Source organism: Athene cunicularia, assembly GCF_003259725.1.
Source record: "Athene cunicularia isolate RWA chromosome Z unlocalized genomic scaffold, athCun1 chrZ_part4, whole genome shotgun sequence".
NCBI lineage: Eukaryota > Metazoa > Chordata > Aves > Strigiformes > Strigidae > Athene > Athene cunicularia.
Window position 1 is genome coordinate 3,162,260 of NW_020799145.1, and position 23,819 is coordinate 3,186,078.

The window sequence follows — 23,819 nt, forward strand, 5'->3', positions numbered from 1 at the left end:
TAACCCCCCCCCCCCCCGTATTAAGATGATTAACAAGGTGGCCTTCCTTCCATCTCCTATCAAATCATGTGAAATGTAAACCACAAAGAAGTGCATAAGATAGTAACTATTTTCATTCTACTATATTTCAAAAGCTGAGACACATCTGCATTAAGTAGGAAGACGTATATAAATGTATGGAGACACGGTGTAACAGATACACATATTTTTAGACTACTGACAAGCCAAAGAAGTACAACAACTTGATTTATTATATGCAGATTCTTCTGCATTGTTGCTAAACAGTACACTGGTCCAAAGTTACTAAAATACTTAAAAAAACTATACATTATGTAAACAAAACATAAATAAAACAGCATAGTTCTTTGTACATATAGTTTAGTACAGATTGTTAGGAACTAATGAATATGTACAATTCTATACCATAGATTGCATTTTTACAATGCATAAATATTTTTTATTTTACAGAAACAAATCAAAAATAAATCTGACAAACAAAAAGGAGATATATACTGTCATAAACACATGGCAAACAGTCCATACTCTAAGATGGAACATGTGCAAAAGGCTAGATTTCTCCAAACTAAAAAATGTTTAATGAACCCATTGGTAATTTCTGACCTTTTTACTAAAGAATACTCTGAAAACCTCTCTGACAAACTGAACAATTTTTTCTTCCTCCTAAGCCCCAGAGGTAAACAGGAAAGAACTGTAACCTTAAGTAATTTTGAGTAAATCAACTGTTTCAAACAATGTAAGAAATTATTCAATAGTTACAACTTGTAAAGTCAGAAGAATGCCCCAAAATTTCAGAGTGGCTCATTTGTGGTAAATTCAGGATGCAGCTTTGTCAGGTTTGTCAAGGCAAGATGACTGAGGTGCAGGGAAGACAGTGGTAGGATTTTTGCTTGTGGACACAACCACAGAAGGCAGTAATGAAGACAGGGAAGAAACTTTTGATGCTGGAGTATTTATAGCATTCAGAATGGCTCCCTCTGGACTGACCAACAGTTTTTTCACAGAAGTGTCTAAGTGAAACACTGAAGTGTTGCTTGGTAAATGAGAGTTCAGAAGATGAACAGCAGAAACCACAGATGATGTTGTTACAACATTAACAGGAGATTTTATCACTGAAGACACAGATAGAGATGCTGCAGACAGTGGAGTAGATGAGCTAGCTGGAGCGCTAAAGATCTGCTGTGTTGCATGTATGATGGGTAAAGCATGTGCAGAACCAAAAGAGTTCACAATTTTTGTAGGGCTTTTCAAAGGATGTTTTGATAATTGCCAGTTTAATGAATTACTTGATGCAATCATGATTTTCGAGGTTATGGGATTAACAGTTGGTACACCTTGAACCTCCTGATCATGGTTAATAATTGAAGGAGGAGTCTGTTTTGTATTACAAGAGAGAAGAAGAACATGGCTGCCAGCTCCAAGGCCTTGTGGCGGAACAACAAAACAAGTACCATTAATCATTATCTGAGTCCCAGGTGCCAAAGGCATACAGGTGTTAATGACTATTTTCTGTTGTATGCAAGGTTCATTCAACTGACCTCCTGCCTTGCTTGTTAAAGCTGGTGAAGCTGCAAACGTCTGAATGGTAGAAGCACAAGTGTAAGCATGACTTTGTTTCTCTGTACCAGGAAGCACCTGCTGGCCTCGTAGGGAAGAATTGGGAAAACTAATGACTTTACCTGTACTTGGTGATGGAGGGGGCAACAGACTCTGAGGTTTGTGAATATCTGCATTATTTGGCATAGCAGCTGAAACTCCTGATGACTGAAACTGAAGCAGTGCAGGCAACTGACTTTTTGGTACTGGAGGAGGAGCTGGAACTGCTGACAACTGAGGAACTGTATGTAACACCTTTTGGGGGGTGGTTGAAGGTCCAGAGAAACTAATGACTGGAAACCGCAAAGCAGATGCTAAGTTTTGAGGTGATACTGTTGGTTGTGTTGTTGAAATCAGCACAGATGAAGCAAGATGTCCTGTTTTCACAGTTGATATTCCCACAGTATTTCCAATATTTGATGTCCACAGTCGATTACCCAGAATTGGCCTTACTCTTGAGGGATCATTTCCACTAATCAAGACAGTGGGCTGTGTCCCAGAAGTTGTCCCACTTGATGTTACTGAAACAGATTCTGCTGTTGTTACTGTAAAAGCATTTTCAACTTTTGTTGCAAGACACACAGAGTCATTAACTGACATGGCACTTTGACTCACAAAACACGGAACAGGAACCAAAGTACTACCACCTGATAAAGACAGAGCCAAGCCCATGCTCTTTTTGTCTTCTCCTTTAGAAATGGCAGGGCGTGAAATATTAACTGGTGGAGCCTGTTGTGCATTGTCTTTAGTATTTACAATTGTTTGACCTATATTTAGTCCAATTTTCACATCCTTTACTTGAGCAACAGTTGGTGATGAATTTATTCTTACTGGTGCTCCCACTGTAGATGGGATCAGAACCAGCTGTGGTTGCTCTGTGGCACTAACAAAGGTTTTGCTCAGGGAAGAAGGAAGCTTATGTTTCAATGACTCTGCAACTAGACTGGTGGTTGATGGGCCATTGGCAATTTGTGTGTTAATGAAAAGCAACTTCTGAGCATTAACACCAGTGGATGATGGAGAGGGTATAATACTGACTCCTGGTGTCCCACAGGGTGATAAAATAGGTGGATTTGTGACTAATGTAAGTTTCTGGACTGGAGTACCACTGATTAAATCTCCATTTGTTGCTAAATTAGACTCAGATCGTATAACAGGATTTGTTTTAGTGTTAATATCACCTTGTGGCTGCATAGAAGAATTTGGGGTTATGACAGTGCTATTTTGTCCAATGCAAGTCACACTAGCAGGGCTATTTGGAGTTCCTGACATCAAATTGCTAGCTAATGAAATGGACGATAAAGGAGGTGAGGACACACAGCAGGAGTTCTCTATTACTTGACTCAAAATGCCCCCAACAGCAGGCTGCTGTAATGTGAATTTGATATTTTTCTCCATTGCCTGTGTAAAATCAGTTGGGAAACTTGGAATGTTAACAGAAGAAGCTGTTGAGGGGGCAAATCCAGAAAGAGACAATTGTCCAATACGTGGGAAACCAGACGTGGCTGTTGCTACAGATGGAAGAGTAGAGCATGATAATGCTGTGGTTTTTGGCACAAGAAAGGCCTGAAGTTGAGGTGCATAAGTGAAAACTGAACTAGAAGATAAACTACTAGGTGAAATCTGATCTGGGTTTGTTTGCACTTTAACAATTCCTGTGTTTCCACCTCGTGTTGTGACCAGAATAGACTGTGATTCTCTTACACACACAGTCTTCAGCTCTTGCCTAGTTTCAAAGGAGTCAGTTGTCTGCTGTGTTGCAAGGCTATGACAGGCAGAAGCAGTGTTTGTAGACCCACTGAATGCTGTTGCTGATATCAAAGACTGGCTAGCTGTGGAAAGAGTAGGTAGAGTCAAAGACACAGGCAATGTGGCAGTTGAAATTGTAGTCTTGATTCTGTCAGTTTCAGTTTGGCTCACCTGAAATGTTGATAAGTTACTTGCTGAAGTTACAGCAGGCAATGGTTGTGTAGTGTTCAGGGGACCAGCCTCTTGTGACAAGGGAGTAACATTCTTGTGAAAAACTGTACTAGGTGACTGAGTGGTAGTGTTTGTAGGGCATGTTACCAGAACAGGTGTTAAAGAAACACTGACATTTGATACTTCTGGTAAAGTTGTTTGGTGCAGCTCAGATGATTTTTGCTGTAGTGACTGAATGTCCTTGGATACAATTTTTCCTTCCTTCTGCTGAATAAGAAAACTCTTAGGTAAAATAACAACTTGTTGCATCACTTTTTCTCCAGTTTTAGGGTCAATCACAGGTTGTATTTGAATTTTCACAGAGCTGTTGTGAAGGTCTATTGGTACACATTGGCCATTTGGCATTTTGTATACCATTTGTAAAGGAGTCTTTGAACTGGTCTGGCAGGGCAATGCTGATTTTATCAGTGATGATTCCAAAAGCGATAAAACAGGCTTTTCAGAAGTAGATACAGTTATGTCAGGAGGAGGTGACAGTTGATTTGTTAAGGTCACTTTGTTACCAGTATTCTTGGCAAGCAAGGCCTGGATTGGTTTGGTCCCTTTCAAGAAGTTTGATACCGATGTTGGAGGAGCTGTCAAGGTAAATGATTCAAGAGTTGACCCTTCAAATTGTTTCAGCACAGTCAAACAGCTATCTGGCTGCAGGGTACTTTCTGAACTGTGGACTACAGCCTCATTAGTGCTCAGTTTAGCTTTCTTCCTTGGTGAAAGCTCATTAGTGCTTTGATCCAGACAACAATTTTGCTTGGACTGTCGTTTAACACATTTGGGCAGTGTCTTCTGTATTTCTTTTGAGGTTGATTCTTTTTTCAGAATTCTGTTTTTTCCTGCAGGTAAATTCATCTCCAGTAGTTTCATTTCATCTGAAAGGATATTAAAACAGAAACTGTGTTTTACACATTTGCAATTGATACCTCTATATAACAATTTTACAGTGTCTAGCTAATGGCAAAATGCTAGTTTGCAAGTGTAAAGAAGGAGAGTATCAGCTTCTTTAAGGGCATCTGGTCAAGCACCTTTTACAACGCCAAAAGAGGGTAATAAGGAAAGGAGGAAGTCATAAACAAGAACATACAGAGACACAAACCTGACCAGCATGGGAGACAGTGAGGAAAACCAAACCTGGTCATTTGTACTAATTGATGAAAGAATGTGAGAGTTTGAGAATGTTTATTCCAGAAAGGTTATCTTGAGGGGAAAAAAGAAGCTGGAAGAAAAATATACAAATACCTAACAAAGCAAACGTGGAGACAATGACAAGAAACAACCTAACCAATCACATCAATTGATGGGCTATCAAGAAACTGCAAGTGCCCCTTTCCAGGAAGATCAACCTGGACTTTGCAACTGATATGACTGTAAACCAGGGGAGATCCTGGATACTGGGCTGAGAGGGGTGAGGGAATCAGTGGAGCAATAAAAACCCATGAAGGGATGTGTAGGAGGGAGAGCTGCAAGGACAGAGCAGGAGGTAGCAGCCTGTGTGCTGGCTGCTGGGGGGTGAGTGTCTGTATCTTCCCCAAATCCAGGTGCATGGGGAGAGTGTGTGTATATGCACTGGCAAACTTCAAGCTGGACTAGCCAGTGAGCAGGGAAGCCTGCGGTCTGGGAGGGCATATCAGGCTGACTTGTGAGTGTGGAGCACCTGGGGGACAAGGGTGTGAGTGCCCCATGTTTCATACTGAGCACTGAGCTGGACCAGCCAGTGAGCAGGGAACACATGAAGTGGGCAAGAGGGCCCAGGATGCAGGCAGGGGTGACAGGTAGACAGAGGGGCTGTGCGTTGAGGTCCTGGCAAGGTTTTAGCAGCGTGGGGCTGCAGGGCCTGTGTGAGGAAAGGTCAGGAACTGCCCTATGACAGACACAGCTGGTTTCAAAACAGATCCAGTGCAGGACATGGCTGAGACCATAAGGCAAGCTGGTGATACCTTATGGAAAATGCTGCACCAGAAGAGTGTGACAGAGAGAGGTGAGGAAAACATGTTGGAGAAACAATCCTGTAGGTATCAAGGTAAGTTAAGAAGGAGAGGAAAGAGGTGCTCCAGGTACTGGAATGGATTGCATACTGAAATGCAACCTGTGAGGACCATGGTGAAGCAGGTTGACCCTCTCCCATGGAGAGCTAGCTGGAAGAAAGTATCTACATTGCAGCCTGTTGAGGACCCCATTGCACAGCAGATGAACATGCCCTCAAGGAAGTTGCAGCCCACGGAAAGCCCACAGTGGAGCAGGTTCCTACAGGAACTGTGGCTTACAGGGGACCCACATAGGAGCAGTCTTATCCTGAAGGACTCAAGCCTGTGGAGAGGAGCCACACAAGCAGTTTGTGAAGGACTGTATCACATGAGAGGGACTCCACACTGGAGCAGGGCAAAAGTGTAAGGAAGAAGCAGCTGAGACAAAGTGTTATGAACTGACCTCAACTCCCAATCCCCATACCCCTGTGCTACTTGACAGGGGAAGAGGTCGAAGAAATGGAAATGAAGTTGAGCCTGGGAAGAAGGTGGAAATGGGGCATGGGGAGCTGTTTTAGTTTTTGTTTCTCACCATCCTACTCTATTTTTAGTTGGCAATAAATCAAATTAATTTTTCCCAAGTGACTCTGTTTTGCCTGTGACAGTAACTAATGAGTGAGCTCCCTGTCTGTATCTTGACCCATAAGCTTTCCCATCTTAATTTCTCTCCCTGTCCGGTTAAGGAAGGGAATTGACAGAGTGGCAGGGTGAGCATGTTGCAGCCAACCAAGGTCAACCCACCATAAATATAAATTCTGAGCAGACCTACTATGCTATCAGAGAAATACTTAAGCACAAAAAAGGCGAAACCTTGCATTAATCAGAATTTTCATCTTGTCATGTCTGCCCTCTTCTAGTCTACATGTGTCAGACATGCATCACAAACTATTTCAGTATTATCACCAAAGTAGTTCAAGTAAAAAGTAGGACAAACTCACACGGAAAAGTTAAGCTCCTGAATCAACTTGATTCAGCTCCTAAATCAAGTTCAAGCTATCAAATTCCAGTAAATGCTTACCATTGTCTGGGTGATCTTTTTTGTGAACTTCCACATGTTCTGCAGACTCTGAAGATTTACAGCATACTACTGCAAAAGAATCTTTGCCAGAATCAACTTCACTTTCATCATTACTCCACAATTCTCCAGCAAATTTATCATGGTCTGGATGTTTTTGAAAGTCATCATAGTCCTTCTTCAATCTAGACCTTGAAAATAACAAAACTAACTTTACTAAAAATACACACTGTTTTAAACATATTTTTATTTGTTTGCTGCCACACAAAAAGTTGTTGTAGAGTTAATTGCCTCTGCTCTTCAAAAAATTTCAGGGTACCTCTGTCTGCAAGTCTCTAAAACCCAGAAAACGTTAAGTGACAATAACATCCCTTCCCTCACCAAAACTGAATTCTATGTCAGTAAGTCCTGTAACAATATGGAAAAAGTCTGAGTCAAATATCACCATCAATGTTTTACCGCATCCATCTTCTGTTTCTTTCTTCATCTTGCATTGTGACAGATTTACCTGTATGGACTTTAGTATTAACTGTAACAAGTCTACTCTTTCCTCTGAAGGCAACCCAACTAGAGGAATTATATAAAACTCATTTTTCTTCAATGCATCATGCTTTTGGCCCAGATATGGAAATGTAATGTAAATTTCTCTGAGTAAACTTTCTTATCTCTGAGCCATTAAAACAGCTGCCACTATAATTTCTATAGGCTCACACTCACACTAAAGAACATGCATATGATGGAAACGCATAGCTGCTTTACTCGTTTGAATATTGTCCAGAAACACACCCACTTACCTTGATACTCCTGAACTGCTACATATTACCGTTGTCCCTTCTTCTAAACTGTTGTCTAGATGAGATCTAAGGGGTATTTTACTGTACACACACAGTGAACTACAGGATTCAGCTGGTGGTAACCAACACAATATTCAGGAAGATTATTCAGCAATTGAATTAATAGATTATAGTAATTAGCACCTTGTATGGAATATAATCTACACTATAGTCTGGATCTAATCCTTATGACAGTAGGAGTAAGACTGTAAATTTACCCATTCTCATGTGTTAAAGTAACAGTGACTGCAGCAATGACCAGATGCTCCCTAAGAGATGGAGAGGGAAGAATCAAGCAAGATGTCACATCTGGCAGGGCATGAGCCTCACCAGCCAGGACACCTGAATGAATAGGGCAGGCTTGGGTGGGTAACTGAGTTCAACTAAGAGACCAGATTAACAGGCAAATTTCTGGTGCTGAGACAGGTCTGAAGTCAAAGTGGGAAGTCAGTTGACAAATTCAGTTCAGGATCAGGTCCAGTCATGGCTGCCAGGGTCAGGACCCAGTCAAGTGATTTCTGGGCGGGTCCACAGTGACAACAGAGGTCCAAGGTCAGTCTGAGGGCCAGTCCAGATTAGCAGGGCCAGGCACAGGAACTGCTGTAGTTGAACTGGAAACTGGCATTCCTACGGCAGAGATTGAAGGCTGGAGAATGATCTGAAATGGGGATCCTGGGCTCACAGGTAGGTGATGTGAATGGAGGCCCAGGTGATACCTAATAGTTTACTCACTCAATAGTTTTGACACTCATCACTAAGAGAACCATGAAGTCTGTATGAGGATGCGGATGATACTTCAACTCTGTCATTACGTTTCTGAGTTTGAAATCTAGGTGTGAAAGAACACTAGGGAACCACTACTGTACTAAAGTTTCTGGATGGGAATTCCTTTTTTTCTTCTGAGGAACTTCTGCTGTAGGGCCAAGTGAACAAATGTGATCAGTGGACACAAATAACCTTTCCTTTTAAACCTTGCTGCTATTCAAATACCATTCGCCATCACACTCTGTCATGATTTTGAAAAATGTAGAAGACCTTTAAGAAAGGGAAAAAAAAAGAAAATATTTTGATCACAGAGTGTTCCTACTAATTTAAGACATCAAAAAAGTAAGGAAGGAAAACTCCAGACTCTTATTCCATACTGAGGTCTTGCACTGAAGGAAGCTCTGCCCAGCCCTTGACAACCTAGAAGGCAAACACTGTCCTTCAATTAGTAGATGTCAGTAGCTGGCTGAGACACCTGATAGACACTGCAACTGCAGCTACACTTGCAGTAGTGCTGCTGTGTACAGCAGCATAACCAATCTTTGCTCAATTGCTTTTTCCCTTTCACACGACACCCATCTTCACCACTGTAAGTGATGCTATCGTCCTGGTTCAACTAGGATAGGGTCAAGTTTTCCCAGCAGAGAGAGAGGGGGAAGGGGTCTCCAGCCAGGTTATTCATACCATGCTGACAGGTCCAGGGGCGGAGCCTTTTTACTTTCGCTCTTGGTTTTGGGGGTTGCAACGCACGCGGCGGGCTTGTTCCCTGACCATTTAGTGGTATTTCTCTGTATATCTTTTGTCTTGTTCACTGTTATTGCTGTTTATTGTTGTTATCATTGCCACTGTTGTATTAAATTTCTTTTTATTTCAGCCCGGGGTCTGTGCTTAACTTCCAGCCCGACTGGCTGAGGGTGGGGGAGGGGCAACAGCAACGTGCTCTCCGGTCCCAGCAGGGCTTAAACCAACACATTTTTAATTGGCGCCCAACATGGGGCTCGAGGGCTGAAATAAGAACAAAAAGGGACAGACCCTGACCAGAGTATGATAGAGCAATCTGTTGGGTGTAATCTTTCTGTTTGTATTTGTGTTTGTTTGATAAGAAAATGTTTGCAATGCTGGCCCACTTGCTTGCGTGGTGGGGCGGGATTAATCCTTATATCCAGGGTATGATCCCTGTGGTGGCGTTTGTTATTGGTGGAAAATGTGCAAAGGGTCTTATGTTGTTATATGGGCTATTGACTGCTTATAATGCCTTTGTGTCGCTGTGTGTGGGGTGGGCCGGTACCTGTTTGCCGTCTGGGCTTCTGTTAGGGGTCTCACCCCATCTATGGGTGAGCCAAGGGAAGAGATCCTCTCTGCTTTGGGGAGTTTCAGTTATCCTTGGAGCCTGCAGACGAGTGTGCTTGTGGCACAATGCCTTCTGAATGCATGCCTGATTTCAATTTTGGACATGCGGCATTTCTCTAACAACAGCAGTGCCCGGAAACCTGACCCAAGGTCAGATAATAGTGAGTGGCAAGGGGTGTGGGAAAAGATGGGCAAAGGCCTCAGTCAGTGGGCAACCCCAATGCTTTGGAATTTCACTCCTGAGCAAGTGCAGAGCCCTGAAAAGCTGATGGAGTGCTTAGAAAGGGTGTGCTACCAAATTGGCAAAACCCAGGAGACACAAATCGCTGCAATGTGTTGGGGACTTGCCCATGCATACCGTGTCTTCCTTAATACCACCCACTGCCCTCAAGGGGAAGAAAAGGCAACAGAACCTGAGAGTGAACTCACTGAAACTGCCTGTCCCTCCTGTCCAGATACTGAGCCAGTCTCAGTTGCCTCCACCAGCACAGAAGCTGAGCCAGAGAGCCAGACAGTGCCAGTATCAGTCACCCCGATACAGAAAACAAAATACACCAGAAAGTCAGTCTGCAAAGTGGGGGATGGGGAAGAGCCAGGCACATCACAGGAACAGGAGGAAGGACCAGAGGTGATCGTCTGATCTCTATCCCTGACTGAGTTGCGAGATATGCAAAGAGATTTCGGCCGCCTGGGAGGTGAGCAGATTTGCACCTGGCTGCTCCGATGCTGGGACAATGGAGCCAGTGCTTTTGAAATGGAGGGGAGAGAGGCCAAGCAGCTGGGATCTTTGGCCAAGGATGCTGGCATTGATAGGGAAATAGGGAAACAGACTCAAACCCTCAGCCTTTGGAAGCGACTCCTGCTCAGTGTAAGGGAGAGGCACCCCTACAAGGATGATATCCTATGTCAGCTGGGCAAATGGACCAGCATTGAGAAAGGCATCCAGAACCTCAGGGAACTGGCTGTGTTTGAGATGATCTATGGTGATCTGAATGATGAGCAGTCACCCATGGACCCAGATCAGGTCCCTTGCACACACCTGATGTGGCGAAAGTTCCTGAAGAGTGCACCAGAAGCACACTTGAAAGCATTGGCAATAGTGTCCTGCTGGACAGACACCCAGACTCTAACAGTGGATGGAGTGGTTGGCAAGCTCCGGCAATATGAGGGAAATCTCCCTTCATCTCAACATTCCTGGGTCTCGGTTGTGGAGGAACTGTCTCAGAGGATCCAAAAAATGGAAGAGGACATGTCCTATGTTTCACCTGCATGGGCTGATGTCTCAGCCATTAGAAGTAAACGTTTCCCCACCCAAGAGAAAGGCAGCAGAAGGTACACACCACGAGGCACCCTGTGGTTTTTCCTCCGCGACCATGGAGAAAACATGAGGAGGTGGGATGGACAGCCCACTGCTGCCCTCGCTGCACGAGTAGAGCAGCTGAAAGGGAAGACCATCACAAAAGGGGAGTCCTCCAAGAAAAGCGCAGCTCCAGTGTCCAGTCAGAAATCCCCCAGTCAGAATAGAATGGCCAACGTTATGTCTGACCCTCTTGAGGGGACCAGTAAATCATTCTTATAAGAAGTGAGTGTGGATCCGATGGCCTGGCACGTCAGACCCACAAGAGTATAAGGCTTTGGTGGACACTGGCACACAGTGCACCCTGATGCCATCGAGCTACAGTGGGGTTGAATCCATCTGCATCTCCGGAGTGACAGGGGGATCCCAACAGCTGACCCTACTGGAAGCTGAAGTGAGCCTGACTGGGAAGGACTGGCATAAGCACCCCACTGTGACTGGCCCAGATGCCCCGTGCATCCTGGGCATAGACTGTCTCAGGAGAGGGCACTTCAAAGACCCAAAAGGGTACCGGTGGGCTTTTGGTGTAGCTGCCCTGGAGGAGGTTGAACAGTTGTCCACCTTACCCGGCCTCTCAGAGGATCCCTCAGTGGTGGGGCGGCTTAAGGTTGAGGAGCAGCGAGTGCCGATTGCTACCAGGACGGTGCACTGGCAGCAGTACCGCACCAACCGAGATTCCCTGGTCCCCATCCATCAGCTGATCCGTCAACTAGAAAGCCAGAAGGTGATCAGCAAAACTCACTCACCCTTCAACAGCCCTGTATGGCCAGTGAGAAAGCCTAATGGCGAATGGAGGCTAACTGTGGACTACCGTGGCCTGAATGAAGTTACGCCAGCAATGAGTGTGCAGTGCCGGACATGCTGGAGCTCCAGTATGAACTGGAGTCGAAGGCAGCCAAGTGGTACGCCACGACTGACATTGCTAACACGTTCTTCTCCATTCCGACAGCGCCAGAGTGCAGGCCACAGTTTGCATTCCCTTGGAGAGGCATCCAGTACACCTGGAATCGATTGCCCCAGGGGTGGAACCACAGCTCCACCATTTGCCATGGAGTGGTACATACTGCACTGGAGAAAGGTGGGGCTCCAGAACACCTGCAGTACATTGATGACATCATTGTATGGGGGGACACAGCCAAGGAAGTCTTTGAGAAAGGGAAGAAGATAACTGAAATCCTCCTGAAGGCCGGCTTTGCCATTAAGTGAAAGAAAGTTAAGGGGCCTGCAAGGGAAATTCAATTCCTAGGGCTAAAGTGGCAAGATGGGTGTCGCCACATCCCAATGGAGGTGATAAACAAGATAACAGCCACGGCCCCACCAACCTCTCAAAAGGAGACTCAGTCTTTCCTGGGTGCTGTGGGGTTCTGGAGGATGCACATCCCGAACTACAGCCTGATTGTGAGCCCTCTCTACCACGTAACCCGTAAGAAGAACGATTTTGAATGGGGCCCTGAGCAACAACAATCCTTTGAACAAATTAAGCAGGAGATTGCCCAAGCAGTAGCCCTCGGGCCAGTCCGGGAAGGGCAGGAGGTTAAGAACATGCTCTACACCGCAGCTGGGGAGAACGACCCTACCTGGAGCCTCTGGCAGAGAGCACCTGGGGAGACCCGAGGCCGACCTCTGGGCTTTTGGAGCTGGGGATACAAAGGCTCTGAAGCTAATTATACACCAACTGAGAAGGAGATACTGGCAGGATACGAAGGAGTTTGGGCTGCCTCAGAAGTGGTCGGCACTGAAACACAGCTCCTCCTGGCACCCCGACTGCTGGTGCTGGGGTGGATGTTCAAAGGAAAGGCTTCCTCCATGCATCATGCAACAGATGCCACATGGAGTAAACGGGTTGCATTGATAACACAACGGGCTGGAATAGGGAACCCCAGCCACCCAGGGATACTAGAGGTGATTACGAACTGGCCAGAGAGCAAAGATTCCGGGATGTCACCAGAACAGGAGGTGACACATGCTAAGGAGGCCCCACCATATAACGAGCTGCCGGATGAGGAGAAGCGATATGCCCTGTTCACTGATGGGTCTTGTCGCATTGTGGGAAAACATCGACGATGGAAGGCTGCTGTGTGGAGTCCCACACGATGGGTCACTGAAGCTGCTGAGGGACAGGGTGAATCGAGCCAGTTCACAGAGGTGAAAGCCATCCAGCTTGCTTTGGATATTGCTGAGTGGGAAAAGTGGCCGAGGCTCTACCTCTACACCCACTCATGGGCACTGGCGAATACCCTGTGGAAATGGCTGCAGCAATGGAAGCAGAACAACTGGCAACGTAAGGGTAAAACCATCTGGGCTGCTGAAGTATGGCAGGACATTGCAGCCCGTGTGGAAAACCTTGTTGTGAAGGTGCGCCATGTGGATGCCCATGTACCCAAGAGTCGGGCCACTGATGAACATCGACACAACCACCAGGCAGACCAAGCTGCTAAGATTGGAGTGGCTCAGGTGGACTTGGACTGGCAGCGCAAAGGTGAACTGTTCATAGCCCGGTGGGCCCATGAGACCTCGGGCCACCAAGGTAGAGATGCAACATACAGGTGGGCACAATATCGAGGGGTGGACCTTACTATTGACACCATTGCAGAGATCATCCACAGATGTGAGACGTGTGTTGCAATCAAACATGCCAAGCGGGTGAAGCCCCAGCGAAATGGAGAGTGATGGCTGAAATAGAGCTATGGAGAGGCCTGGCAGATCGACTACATTACACTGCCACAGACCTGCCACAGGAAGCGCCACGGGCTCACAATGGTGGAAGTAACCACTGGATGGCTGGAAGCTTACCCAGCACCCCACACCACCGCCCGGAACACCATCCTGGGCCTTGAAACCCAAGTCCTGTGGCGACACAGCACCCCAGAGAGAATTGAGTCAGACAACGGGACCCACTTCTGAAACAACCTCATAAATGCCTGGGCAGAAGAACACGGCATCGAGTGGGTCTACCATATCCCCTACCACGCACGAGCCTCTGGGAAGATCGAGCGCTGCAATGGACTGTTAAAATCCACATTGAAAGCACTGGGAGGTGGGACCTTCAAAGACTGGGACATGCATCTAGCAAAGGCCACCTGGCTAGTCAACACAAGAGGATCTGCCAGTCGAACTGGCCCGGCTAAGTCGAAACCTCCACGTGCTGTAGATGGGGATAAAGTCCCTGTGGTGTGCATGAGGAATATCTTGGGAAAAATGGTCTGGTTTAGTCCTGCGCCAGGCAAAGGTAAAGGCAAACACATCCATGGGATTGCTTTTGCCCAAGGACCTGGGTGTACCTGGTGGGTGATGCAGGACAATGGAGAGGTCCGATGTGTACCACAGGGGGACTTGATTCTGGGTGAGAACATGCCATGAATTATGCTGTGCCTTTGTAAATTGTTACTTTATTATTGTTACCTGCTAAATGGCAGCTGGACATGACACAGGTGGTATAGAATAAAGGGATAGATTATGTCCTGGTTCAATTAGGATAGGGTCAAGTTTCCCCAGCAGAGAGAGAGGGGGAAGGGCTCTCCAGCCAGGTTATTCATACCATGCTGATGTCAGGTCCAGGGGTGGAGCCCCTTTTTACTTTCATTTTTGGTTTTGGGGGTTGCGACTCACATGGCGGGCTTGTTCCCTGACCATTTGCAGTATTTCTCTGTATATCTTTTGTCTTGTTCACTGTTATTGCTGTTTATTGTTGTTATCATTGCCACTGTTGTTGTTCAGATTGTTCTATCATTCTGTTGTATTAAATTTCTTCTTATTTCAGCCCGGGGTCTGTGCTTAACTTCCAGCCCAACCGGCTGAGGATGTGGGAGGGGCTGTTGCAACATGCTCTCCGGTTCCAGCAGGCCTTAAACCAACACAGCTATACAGCTGCCAAGCAGCTGCATAATGAACCAGAACAAGACATCGATCTAGCCTCCCCCCACCCATCTCTCTTTCCTCCCCATGATTCATAAAGATTGTTTTTCATCTGTAGCTCTTCCCCAGTATACTATGTGTCCGTCTAAACAGTTACATCATGGAAATAACTAGGCTAGCATTGCTGAATAAACTAGGAGAAATCTGAGTTAATCTCAGAAATTATCCTCCACTTTAAGTGCATGCTTCTCTAGCTACCAGCACATGTACATCCAAGACTCAGCTACCCAGCTCCAGACTAAAATTTACTGATATTAGGCACACCTCATATATAGTACTGCTATGCACTTTACATGACAGTTCTACTTCTGTATTCTATAACACATTTAACAAACTAGAACTAATGCGGGGCACCAAACTATTCCATAGCAGAATTTACATGAAAGATAAAACAGGAAACCCCACATACTGGAAATTGAAATGCTTTCTAACAGTATTAGTATCTCCCACATTTCCAAAAAGAGTCTGAATTGGTACAAACAGGAAGAAATGAACAGCTAAGGAAAATGAACAGAAACTTGAATAGAAAGAAATAGAAAAAAGCAAAACTTGTATTTCAGTCCATTATTTAAAGCTAAATATTCAACAACATCCTAAATTTCAAAATATTCACACATGGTATCCATAAAATGAGCTACTAAGGAACCAACTCTTAGTTCTGTTTACTGTCTTTGCGGCTATGTTGGGTTTTTTTAAACACAGTACCTTTTATACTTTTCAGAATTAGATCTGCACCATTGTGTAATTTGCTTCCTTCACACAACATTTTAGCAGCTGCCTAACGTTACCTATCATTTGACACAGCACTCAAGCTTCTAATCATTACTTGCTTAATAAATGTCTATGTGGCAAAACTAAGGCATGATTATAGCAACAGCTGTATGGCTAACAGACAATGGCACCAAGCTTCAAAACACAGTGATGACACAAAGGCAATATCCAATCTCTCCAGGGTTTAGAATCTGGGTAGGATCTTCACTGCTATTAATACCTGCCCTTATTAGATTTAAATCAATCACCACTTCACTGATATTTCTCTGACTCGCCTCATTCCAGAAGCATTTCAAATTTACAGGGTTACAAAGACCTCAAAACAATGCTTTGTGGAGAATTCATTAACAACCAATTTAGGTAGCTTTAGACAGTAAGCAGACTAAGTATTTTAAGAAGTCCTGGTCTGGTTTTCCAGATACAGGTTTTCAGCACCTCCTAACCAAATAAACAGCAATATAAATCCTAGCTGGATTGTGATAAAACAATTGATACACACGCTCAAGGCATTTAGAGGAAAAAAAATATTAGGAAGTTAAAATCAACTTTTATTTAGAGACAGTAAGTCTGGAACATAAAATAATTCTTCCAACTAAAGCACTGTCAGTGCCTCACTCCTCACCTGAAAGAATTTTCATTAAGTTGATTTGAGAAGCCAACTTATTTTTAAAATGTGGATTTTGTTCTGTGTTCCATCCCATGCACTCTTGTTAATAAAAAAGCAGCTAATTACCTGTTTCTTTGAAACGCTTTCATTAGCTTTGGTTCCCATGGTAACAATTCGTTAAGCAGTCGTATCAAGGTACCATGCAATTCCTTTACTGCTTGCTTCCGGTGGTACCATCTTCCCTGCAAACGCAAATATCATTTGTTTATCATTGCATTAGCGCTGAATCTTGTTATATTGTATTAGTACTACAGGAATCATTGTACACTAATACAGTATATGAGGAAAATAACTGGCAGAAAACATTAGTAAGTTTCATAGTTACATCTACACTTAACCTACATTAAATCATTAATACTTATACTTTTTTTAATACTACTGAAAGATAATGTCCTAGTTAAAAAAGCAGTACTGCAAGGATGTTAAATTTTATAGGTCAAGCTTAAAGCTGAAGTAGAATCCTATGAACACACCATATGTTTAAAATTACTTAAATTAGTAACCTGCATAGGTAGTAATCTGTTCAGGTTAAGGAAACCATGTATGTACACTTTTAATAGTTAGAGATAAAATTTCTGCAGAAAATCTTGCCATAATCTCACTTAACATAAGTGATACAATTTATATTATTATTATTATTATTTGCAAAAACAACTTACTATGATTTTCAGGGATAAAAAACCACACAGTTTTTGCATTACATTTTTGTATTTTATTTCATTCTATATAAATGTTTTTTAAAAGACAAGTTTTGCAAATTGGTCATTTATGAAGTAACAGACTATGCAGCACAGACAAGTTTTCTGACATAAAAGCTTTAAGCTTTTAACTCAAATGTATAATTAAAAATGTTTTTCTTTTCCAAACTATTATATGTAAACTTATGATTTTCCATGAAGAAGTCATGTTTTAATTAATCTGGAGATGCTAAATGAGCATGGAAGACATTGGGAAATGACAATTAGCATGTATATACATATATGCAGCACAACCATGGTGGCCAGAATGCTACAGAACACATCTCTTAACACTCTTAGGATATACCTTGTAAGTATTTTTCCCAAAACTTTATTCTCGAGTTTATTATGTAAAAGACTGAACAATGCATATATATGTAACAGCTACAAAAAGCGATGTAGTATGCTCTAGTACTTCTGCCCCTCTATTAATTCTGTGCATTTTACATAAATGTGGATTTTTCTCTCTTGACTTCTCAGAGAGAGTATAAGACAGTAAAGATACTATGGTTCTGCAAGAAAAAGCAGCCAGGGAACATATTTATTTCATACACATATTTAACTTTTGATAGAGCTCATATCCTTCACAGATTCCTGTGGCTCAGCACACCAAGAAATGTAGGGGAGGAAAAGATGGATAAAGCTTGACATGGCTGCCTTTCAGCAGTCTATAGTAGTAATTTTTCTATGGACTCTGGAATAATTCCTTTCTATAAATTTCTCTCCAGTGTACAGGAAGATCAGTCAGGCAGAATGGTTGTTTGAAGACCAGGTATGTATTTTTTATGGATAATCATTTACATGTTACATAACAAAATGAATAGCTGCTTCTTCATTCTTCAATTAAAATTACAAAAGCAAAGAATTTAAGTCAGAAATTATGCCACATTACCACATAATGGTTAGTGTTGCACACACAGACAAGCTCACAAAACTGCATTCTAATTTCCTTCATTTGTGGCCAGTGACATTTGCATATGTAATGCACTGCAGCATAAAGCCTGTCACTGAGCACTGCAACAGAAAACAGCCCTTGTGTATACTGTAGCCTACCAAGGCATTTGGTGTCACCTCGTGATGTTAGCAGTCAACAGAATTGCTAACATCCGAAACAATATTACGTGCACAGATTTGTCTTTCTTGTAAGATATACAAAACATTTCACAATTTTGAAAAGATGAAGTTATATACTACACAGTATTAGTCGATTGTATCAAAATAAAAATCAAAATGGCAAAAATAAACAATGCCGTTACTCTCAGGATATACAAATGCCATACATGCATTTGATATAGCAAAGAACGGGATGTGTGAAAATGCAGTATTAGATATGAAAATTTACTACAGAGTAAAAACAACAAGAAATTATTGATTTCTGAGACTCATTTATCTTTAAATAAGGCTAAGATCTTGGCTTTAATAGGAAAAAAAGAGTATTTATGAGCCAGATAAATATCAACTGACCACTGAGTAAACTTTGAAGTGATAACTGTATCATGGATTGGATAGCCAGACACAAACAGAAGGGTTAGTCAAAAGCAGATTTCAAGACTTTACTGCCATCATTAACACTTCAAAGAAGAACACATACAAGTCATTCTTCTCCTTGCTTACAGAAATTAACAAAAAAATAACCAATCCCCTGCTCCCCAAATTCTAGAGTTAGTTTTTAACCAAAATAGCGTCCTCTGGATATAATCTCTGGTGAACTCCAAAATTGCTTCCAAATAATTTTAATGCAATTATTCAATCAACATAATTTTAAAAATGTAAATTATTTCCCTGTATTTCAATTACTCATTTTTCTTACTGGGGTTGAGGAGATGACAATAAAACTGAGTGGAAACATCCAGAAATTTAAGCCATGAGAAGAATTTTCATTCCTCAAATAGTCATGAAAGAGAACAAATATAGGCCAAAAAAGACGGGGGTGGGGGGGGGAAGGAGGGGAATCCTTATCTTTTCAATTATCGTGGTTCAGTTGGTTTTCTGTGCAAACACATAAGAATTCTGCGAAGTCCAGATGCTAAACAAATGATCTGCTATTTTTCCTTCAATACTAAAAAAGTGAAAAGGAAGTGACATAAAAAAGTCTATAACCTTAAGACACATCACTACAAAATCTAGCATTACCTTTCCTATTCAGTTTCATTCTCTAACAAAGTTTTGTATTTTTTCCAGGGGAAAAAAAAAAAAAAAAAGCAAATGAATTGATAAAGCTATGACTTAACTCCCTACTTCAGCATCACACAGCTGCATACTAATTTCTGTAAATATTAAACTTGACTTTACAAACATCTGTGTTGCAAAGTCTTCTCAGCAATACCAAACAATGTAATGCAGAAGAGGAGCTACAAACTGAATCTTAGGATGTTTAGGCTGAGCCTTAGAAGGTGTATTTTGATTAGAAACATATGGTATTAGAGCAGGTTGCATAGAGAAGCTGTTGAATCTCCATTCTTTCTTTCTTGTTTTCAGAACTCTGCTATTTATGTCATGGATGCATGCACTGACAACAGTCTTGCTTTGAGGTGGGGAGAGCTTCAAAAGTTCCTTTCAACCAACGACTGCAGGGTTCTTTACAATTGACATATAAAAGCCTCTGAGTATGACCTGATGCGTTATTGTTTAACAAATAAATGGAATGCAACATCTAATGGCACAGAAGGAACTGACGACAGCAGAACAGCCATGACTGTTCCATTCAAAGTAACGAAAATATAGTTGTTCAGGAAATTCCATGAGGAGTGGTTTAGCGGAATGGCAGGGTTAGTACAGAGGAATAGCTATTACATCCCACAGTTCAGTCCTCTCGTCAACAATGGGTCTGTAGAAATGGAGATCCAAATGTACTGCCTTCTGTTGTTTATGAAATCCAGCAGAATTTTATTAGTAGACATGAACTAAAATTACCCAGCTATATTAACCTAGGACAGTAATTTAGAGGTAAAAATTATATTTCTCTATCACTAAAGAGCTTCTCTTAATAGCTGTGTGAAGAAGTTTCATAAAAGCCTGCATTCCTAATTGATTATTTAAATAGAAATATCCAGTACCTAACTTAGCTGTGTACTGAGTTACGTTCCTATGTGGTAATTCACATTCCCAGCACCACTGATTCTATACCTTGGATATGACTTCTAGAATCATAGAATCGTTCATATTGGTAAAGACCTTTAAGTCCAAGTCCAACTGTTAAGCTAACACTGCCCAGTCCATCACTAAACCATGTCCCTAAGAACCATATCTACATATCTTTTAAAAACCTCCAGGAATGGTGACTCAACCACTTTCCTGGGCAGCCTATTCCAATGCTTGACAACCCTTTCCATGAAGAAATATTTCCTAATATCCAATCTAAACCTTACCTGACACAACCTGAGACTGTTTCCTTTTGTCCTGCTGCTTGTTACCTGGGAGAAGAGACCAACACTCACCTCACTACAATGTCCTTCCAGGTAGTTGTAGAGAGCAGTAAGGTCTCCCCTGAGCCCTCTTTTCTCCAGGCTAAACAACTCCAGTTCCCTCAACCGCTACCCATAAGACCTGTTCTCTAGACCCTTCACCAGCTTCATTGCTCTTCTTCAAACACGTTCCACCACCTCAATGTCTAACTTGCAGTGAGGGGTCCAAAACTGAGCACAGTATTTGAGGTGCAGCCTCACCATGCTAAGTACAGGGGCAAGATCACTTCCCTAGTTCTGTTAGCTACACAATTTCTGATACAAGCCAGGATGCCATTGGCCTTCTTGGCCACCTGGGCACACTGCTGGCTTCTGTTCAGATGGCAGATGATCAGCAGCCCCAGGTCCTTTTCCACCAGGCAGCTCTCCAGCCACTCCTCCCCAAGCCTGTAGCGCTGCTGGGGGTTGTTGTGGCCCAAGGGCAGCCCCCGGCATTTGCCCTTATTGACACTCCCCCAGTTGGGCTCAGCCCATGGCTCCAGCCTGTCCAGGTCTCTCTGCAGAGCCTCCCTACTCTCGAGCAGATCAACACTCCCACCCAACTTGGGGTCACCTGCAAATCACTGATAAAGACATTAAGCAGACCATAGTTGCCATCTTGTTCCAGGTAGTGACAAAGAAACAGTATTTTCTTCTGGAAACACAATGTAAGGTATTAGCAACAAAACAAAAGAGAAAAAATGCCTTAACAGAGGACAAGTAGAAAATGTGACATTCAGCTTGTCAAGTAAATTTTAAAAATGCAAACAGAATAAAAATACATTTTAGATATGTGGTGAATGCTTCCATATAAACTTGGAGAGACATCCAATACATTGTCAACTGAAAACGTACCTTTTAAGATAAGGTTTCTGACATCCAGAGCAGCCAGGAAATACTCACTCCACTCTCCGTGATGCCCCAACATACACTATTCTGGCAAACTCATCATGGAACCCCAAAGCAGACTGGAGCCAGGATACGAATGTATGAGGTAAGGACTGAACTTTATAGGGGATTTTTTTGTTTTGTTTTCAAATAAACACACACACACAACCACAATATTATGCAGTTTTATAAGATTTTCTTTAATCTTTACTTTATATCCCAGGGACATAAAATAAAGAAAAGGAGAAATCTTATAAAACCATGCAATATTGTTGAAAGGGGTGGTGGTGGAGGGAGAAAACTTACCTTACCCTTAATAGGCCTGCTCCATTCTGCAGCGGGGTTCTGTGGTATGTGTGACATCACCAGTCTAGCGTTTTCTAGTGATGTTACACAGAGAGGGAGTTGGTGATCTGCAGCTGCTTTGGACATCAGATACCTAAGGAAAAGAGATTGATAACTTTTTCAATTCAGATATGGATTGGTATTGAATGTTCTTATTAACCAGTTTATGGACCAAACACTAGAATTTCAGACACTTACTTCAATGGCATTTTGACTGAATAAGAATGCATGATGAGATTATGTATTCATACTACGCAAACTCATCTATAATTGAGTGTTTTCATTTTGAAAATGCTTAGAGTTATCTTCTACAGTAACATGAAAGTTAGTATCTTATATTTTACCTTCAGCAACATAATTCTTAATATTAAAGATATGTGTCAACAACTTGAAGACTGGGACTGAAAACAGTCAAGAAGAATGACTTGAATGAATTTGTTTTATAATTTGCTGCATGACATCTCTTAGTTTTATCTTTGTGCATTTACTGGCAACTAATGAAAAGACATATCAGTCCATCGATCCTCAAACTTTTTGGTTTCTTTGAAGAAGGACTTCAGCTTGCACTTCCATGACCTAGATACCCAATCATACCAAGTTATACCCTAAAGAGTTACCTCAAACTCTCACTAAACATTGCAAACAAGTAAAAAAAAAATGCAATAAAATTTTTGCTACCGAGTGTCTTTATCTCATGATTTAGTTCATGACTATGAAATTACTTTTCATTCAGTCATTTAGTCACATCTTCTAATTTTCTTTAGGCAAAATTACTACACTAGTATCACTGATTAATCCACATTTATTTTAAAGATATAAAACAAAAAAACACAGGAGAAAGTTTACCACCATGATCTTACTATCATTTTGAATTTAACTCAGAACAGTAAAATTGTCCAGCACTGAACTGTCACATTTTACTCTTAATTAGAAGAACTTCAAGATATTAACTTACACTTCAGTAACTCTTGAAGAAACTGGATGTATGTAGTATCTTAAACTATTTACAAAAAAACCTGTGTCTTAAGCTGCTATGGATTCCTCTTAACTCCCTTTCCTGTAGCTGAATTTCACACCTTCTTAACTCTGGGTGTAGAAGTATTTTTCTTTTCTTAGGCTGAACATCTTAAAATCAGCTGTTTTGTTATAACTGTGTACTGACAGGAATGCTTTGAATAATTTTTTCAAAATGGTATACTAACTGACCAAAATCTAAAACACTTGTGAAATGTTCTGAATATACAGTATTATTTCTAAGACAAAAATTTTCCAGATTAAATGTATGAATACACATCCATATCTTTGATGCAGAATCTAGACTTTCACACCTGGAACTGTAGAAAGGTACATAATAAAAGAAGCTTAGGAAAAGCTTATTAGGACACATTTACTGGAGGGTTAGCCACACAAGGAAAGGCATGGAAGATCACGGGAAGCTAAGAGAAAATAGTTGTAAAAAAACCCAGGCAATATAGACAGAAAAAGAGATACTGGAGAAGCTAAGAAAAAAGGAAGACTGGGTCAAAAATATTGAAAGCTAGCGAGATAAGCAGAAGACAGAAATACCAGAGAAGGAAGAGTAATTACTGTGAAAAAAATTTCAAAATCAGAAGCCTAAAATTGGTGTTATTCACTCATATCATACAACCAAATAGCTGGTTGGATTTCCAAAAGCTCCATATGCTCAATGTCTCCTCAGAAGTACAGGAAACTGCATGAATGTAAATGTGTATATTTCAGACACAAAATTCAACATTTTGGGCTCCTATCAGTGTTTTTAATAGATGTAGGCAAGCCAAAGAGAACCAATAACATATTATTTGGAAGTGACTAAAGTACAAATCAAGTTTTTGAAAGATTACGAAATGAAAAAAGATTATGTTAGATACATTACAGATGTAGTACAGATACAAAAGATTGTTAGATACATTACAGATGAAGATGCATAGTAATACAAAACTTAATCTGAAATTAAAATAAAATGTTTCAGCTTCAAGTAGGTCTATTAAAATTCTGTTATCCTAAATATTTATTGGAATAAGGATGCCTTCACCTGCAGTTTAAACCCTCAAATGTGTATGCAAATACAGATTTCTCACACTATAATAGTACCGTTGGCAT

General features: G+C 42.0%; 1 protein-coding gene across 3 annotated transcripts in view; it reads right to left on the reverse strand.

The window, feature by feature from the left end:
* Window positions 1-131: 131 nt before the first annotated feature.
* KIAA2026 (KIAA2026 ortholog) overlaps window positions 132-23,819 on the reverse strand; it is a 59,864-nt gene continuing 36,176 nt past the window's right edge. For all 3 annotated transcript variants that reach the window (XM_026866808.1, XM_026866807.1, XM_026866809.1), the window contains 3 exons: window positions 16,352-16,467; window positions 6,631-6,818; window positions 132-4,460 (listed from right to left, as the gene is read on the reverse strand). In XM_026866808.1, coding sequence (XP_026722609.1) covers window positions 835-4,460; window positions 6,631-6,818; window positions 16,352-16,467 — 3,930 coding nt within the window. In that variant the 3' untranslated portion in view covers window positions 132-834. The remainder of the gene's footprint in view (window positions 4,461-6,630; window positions 6,819-16,351; window positions 16,468-23,819) is intronic.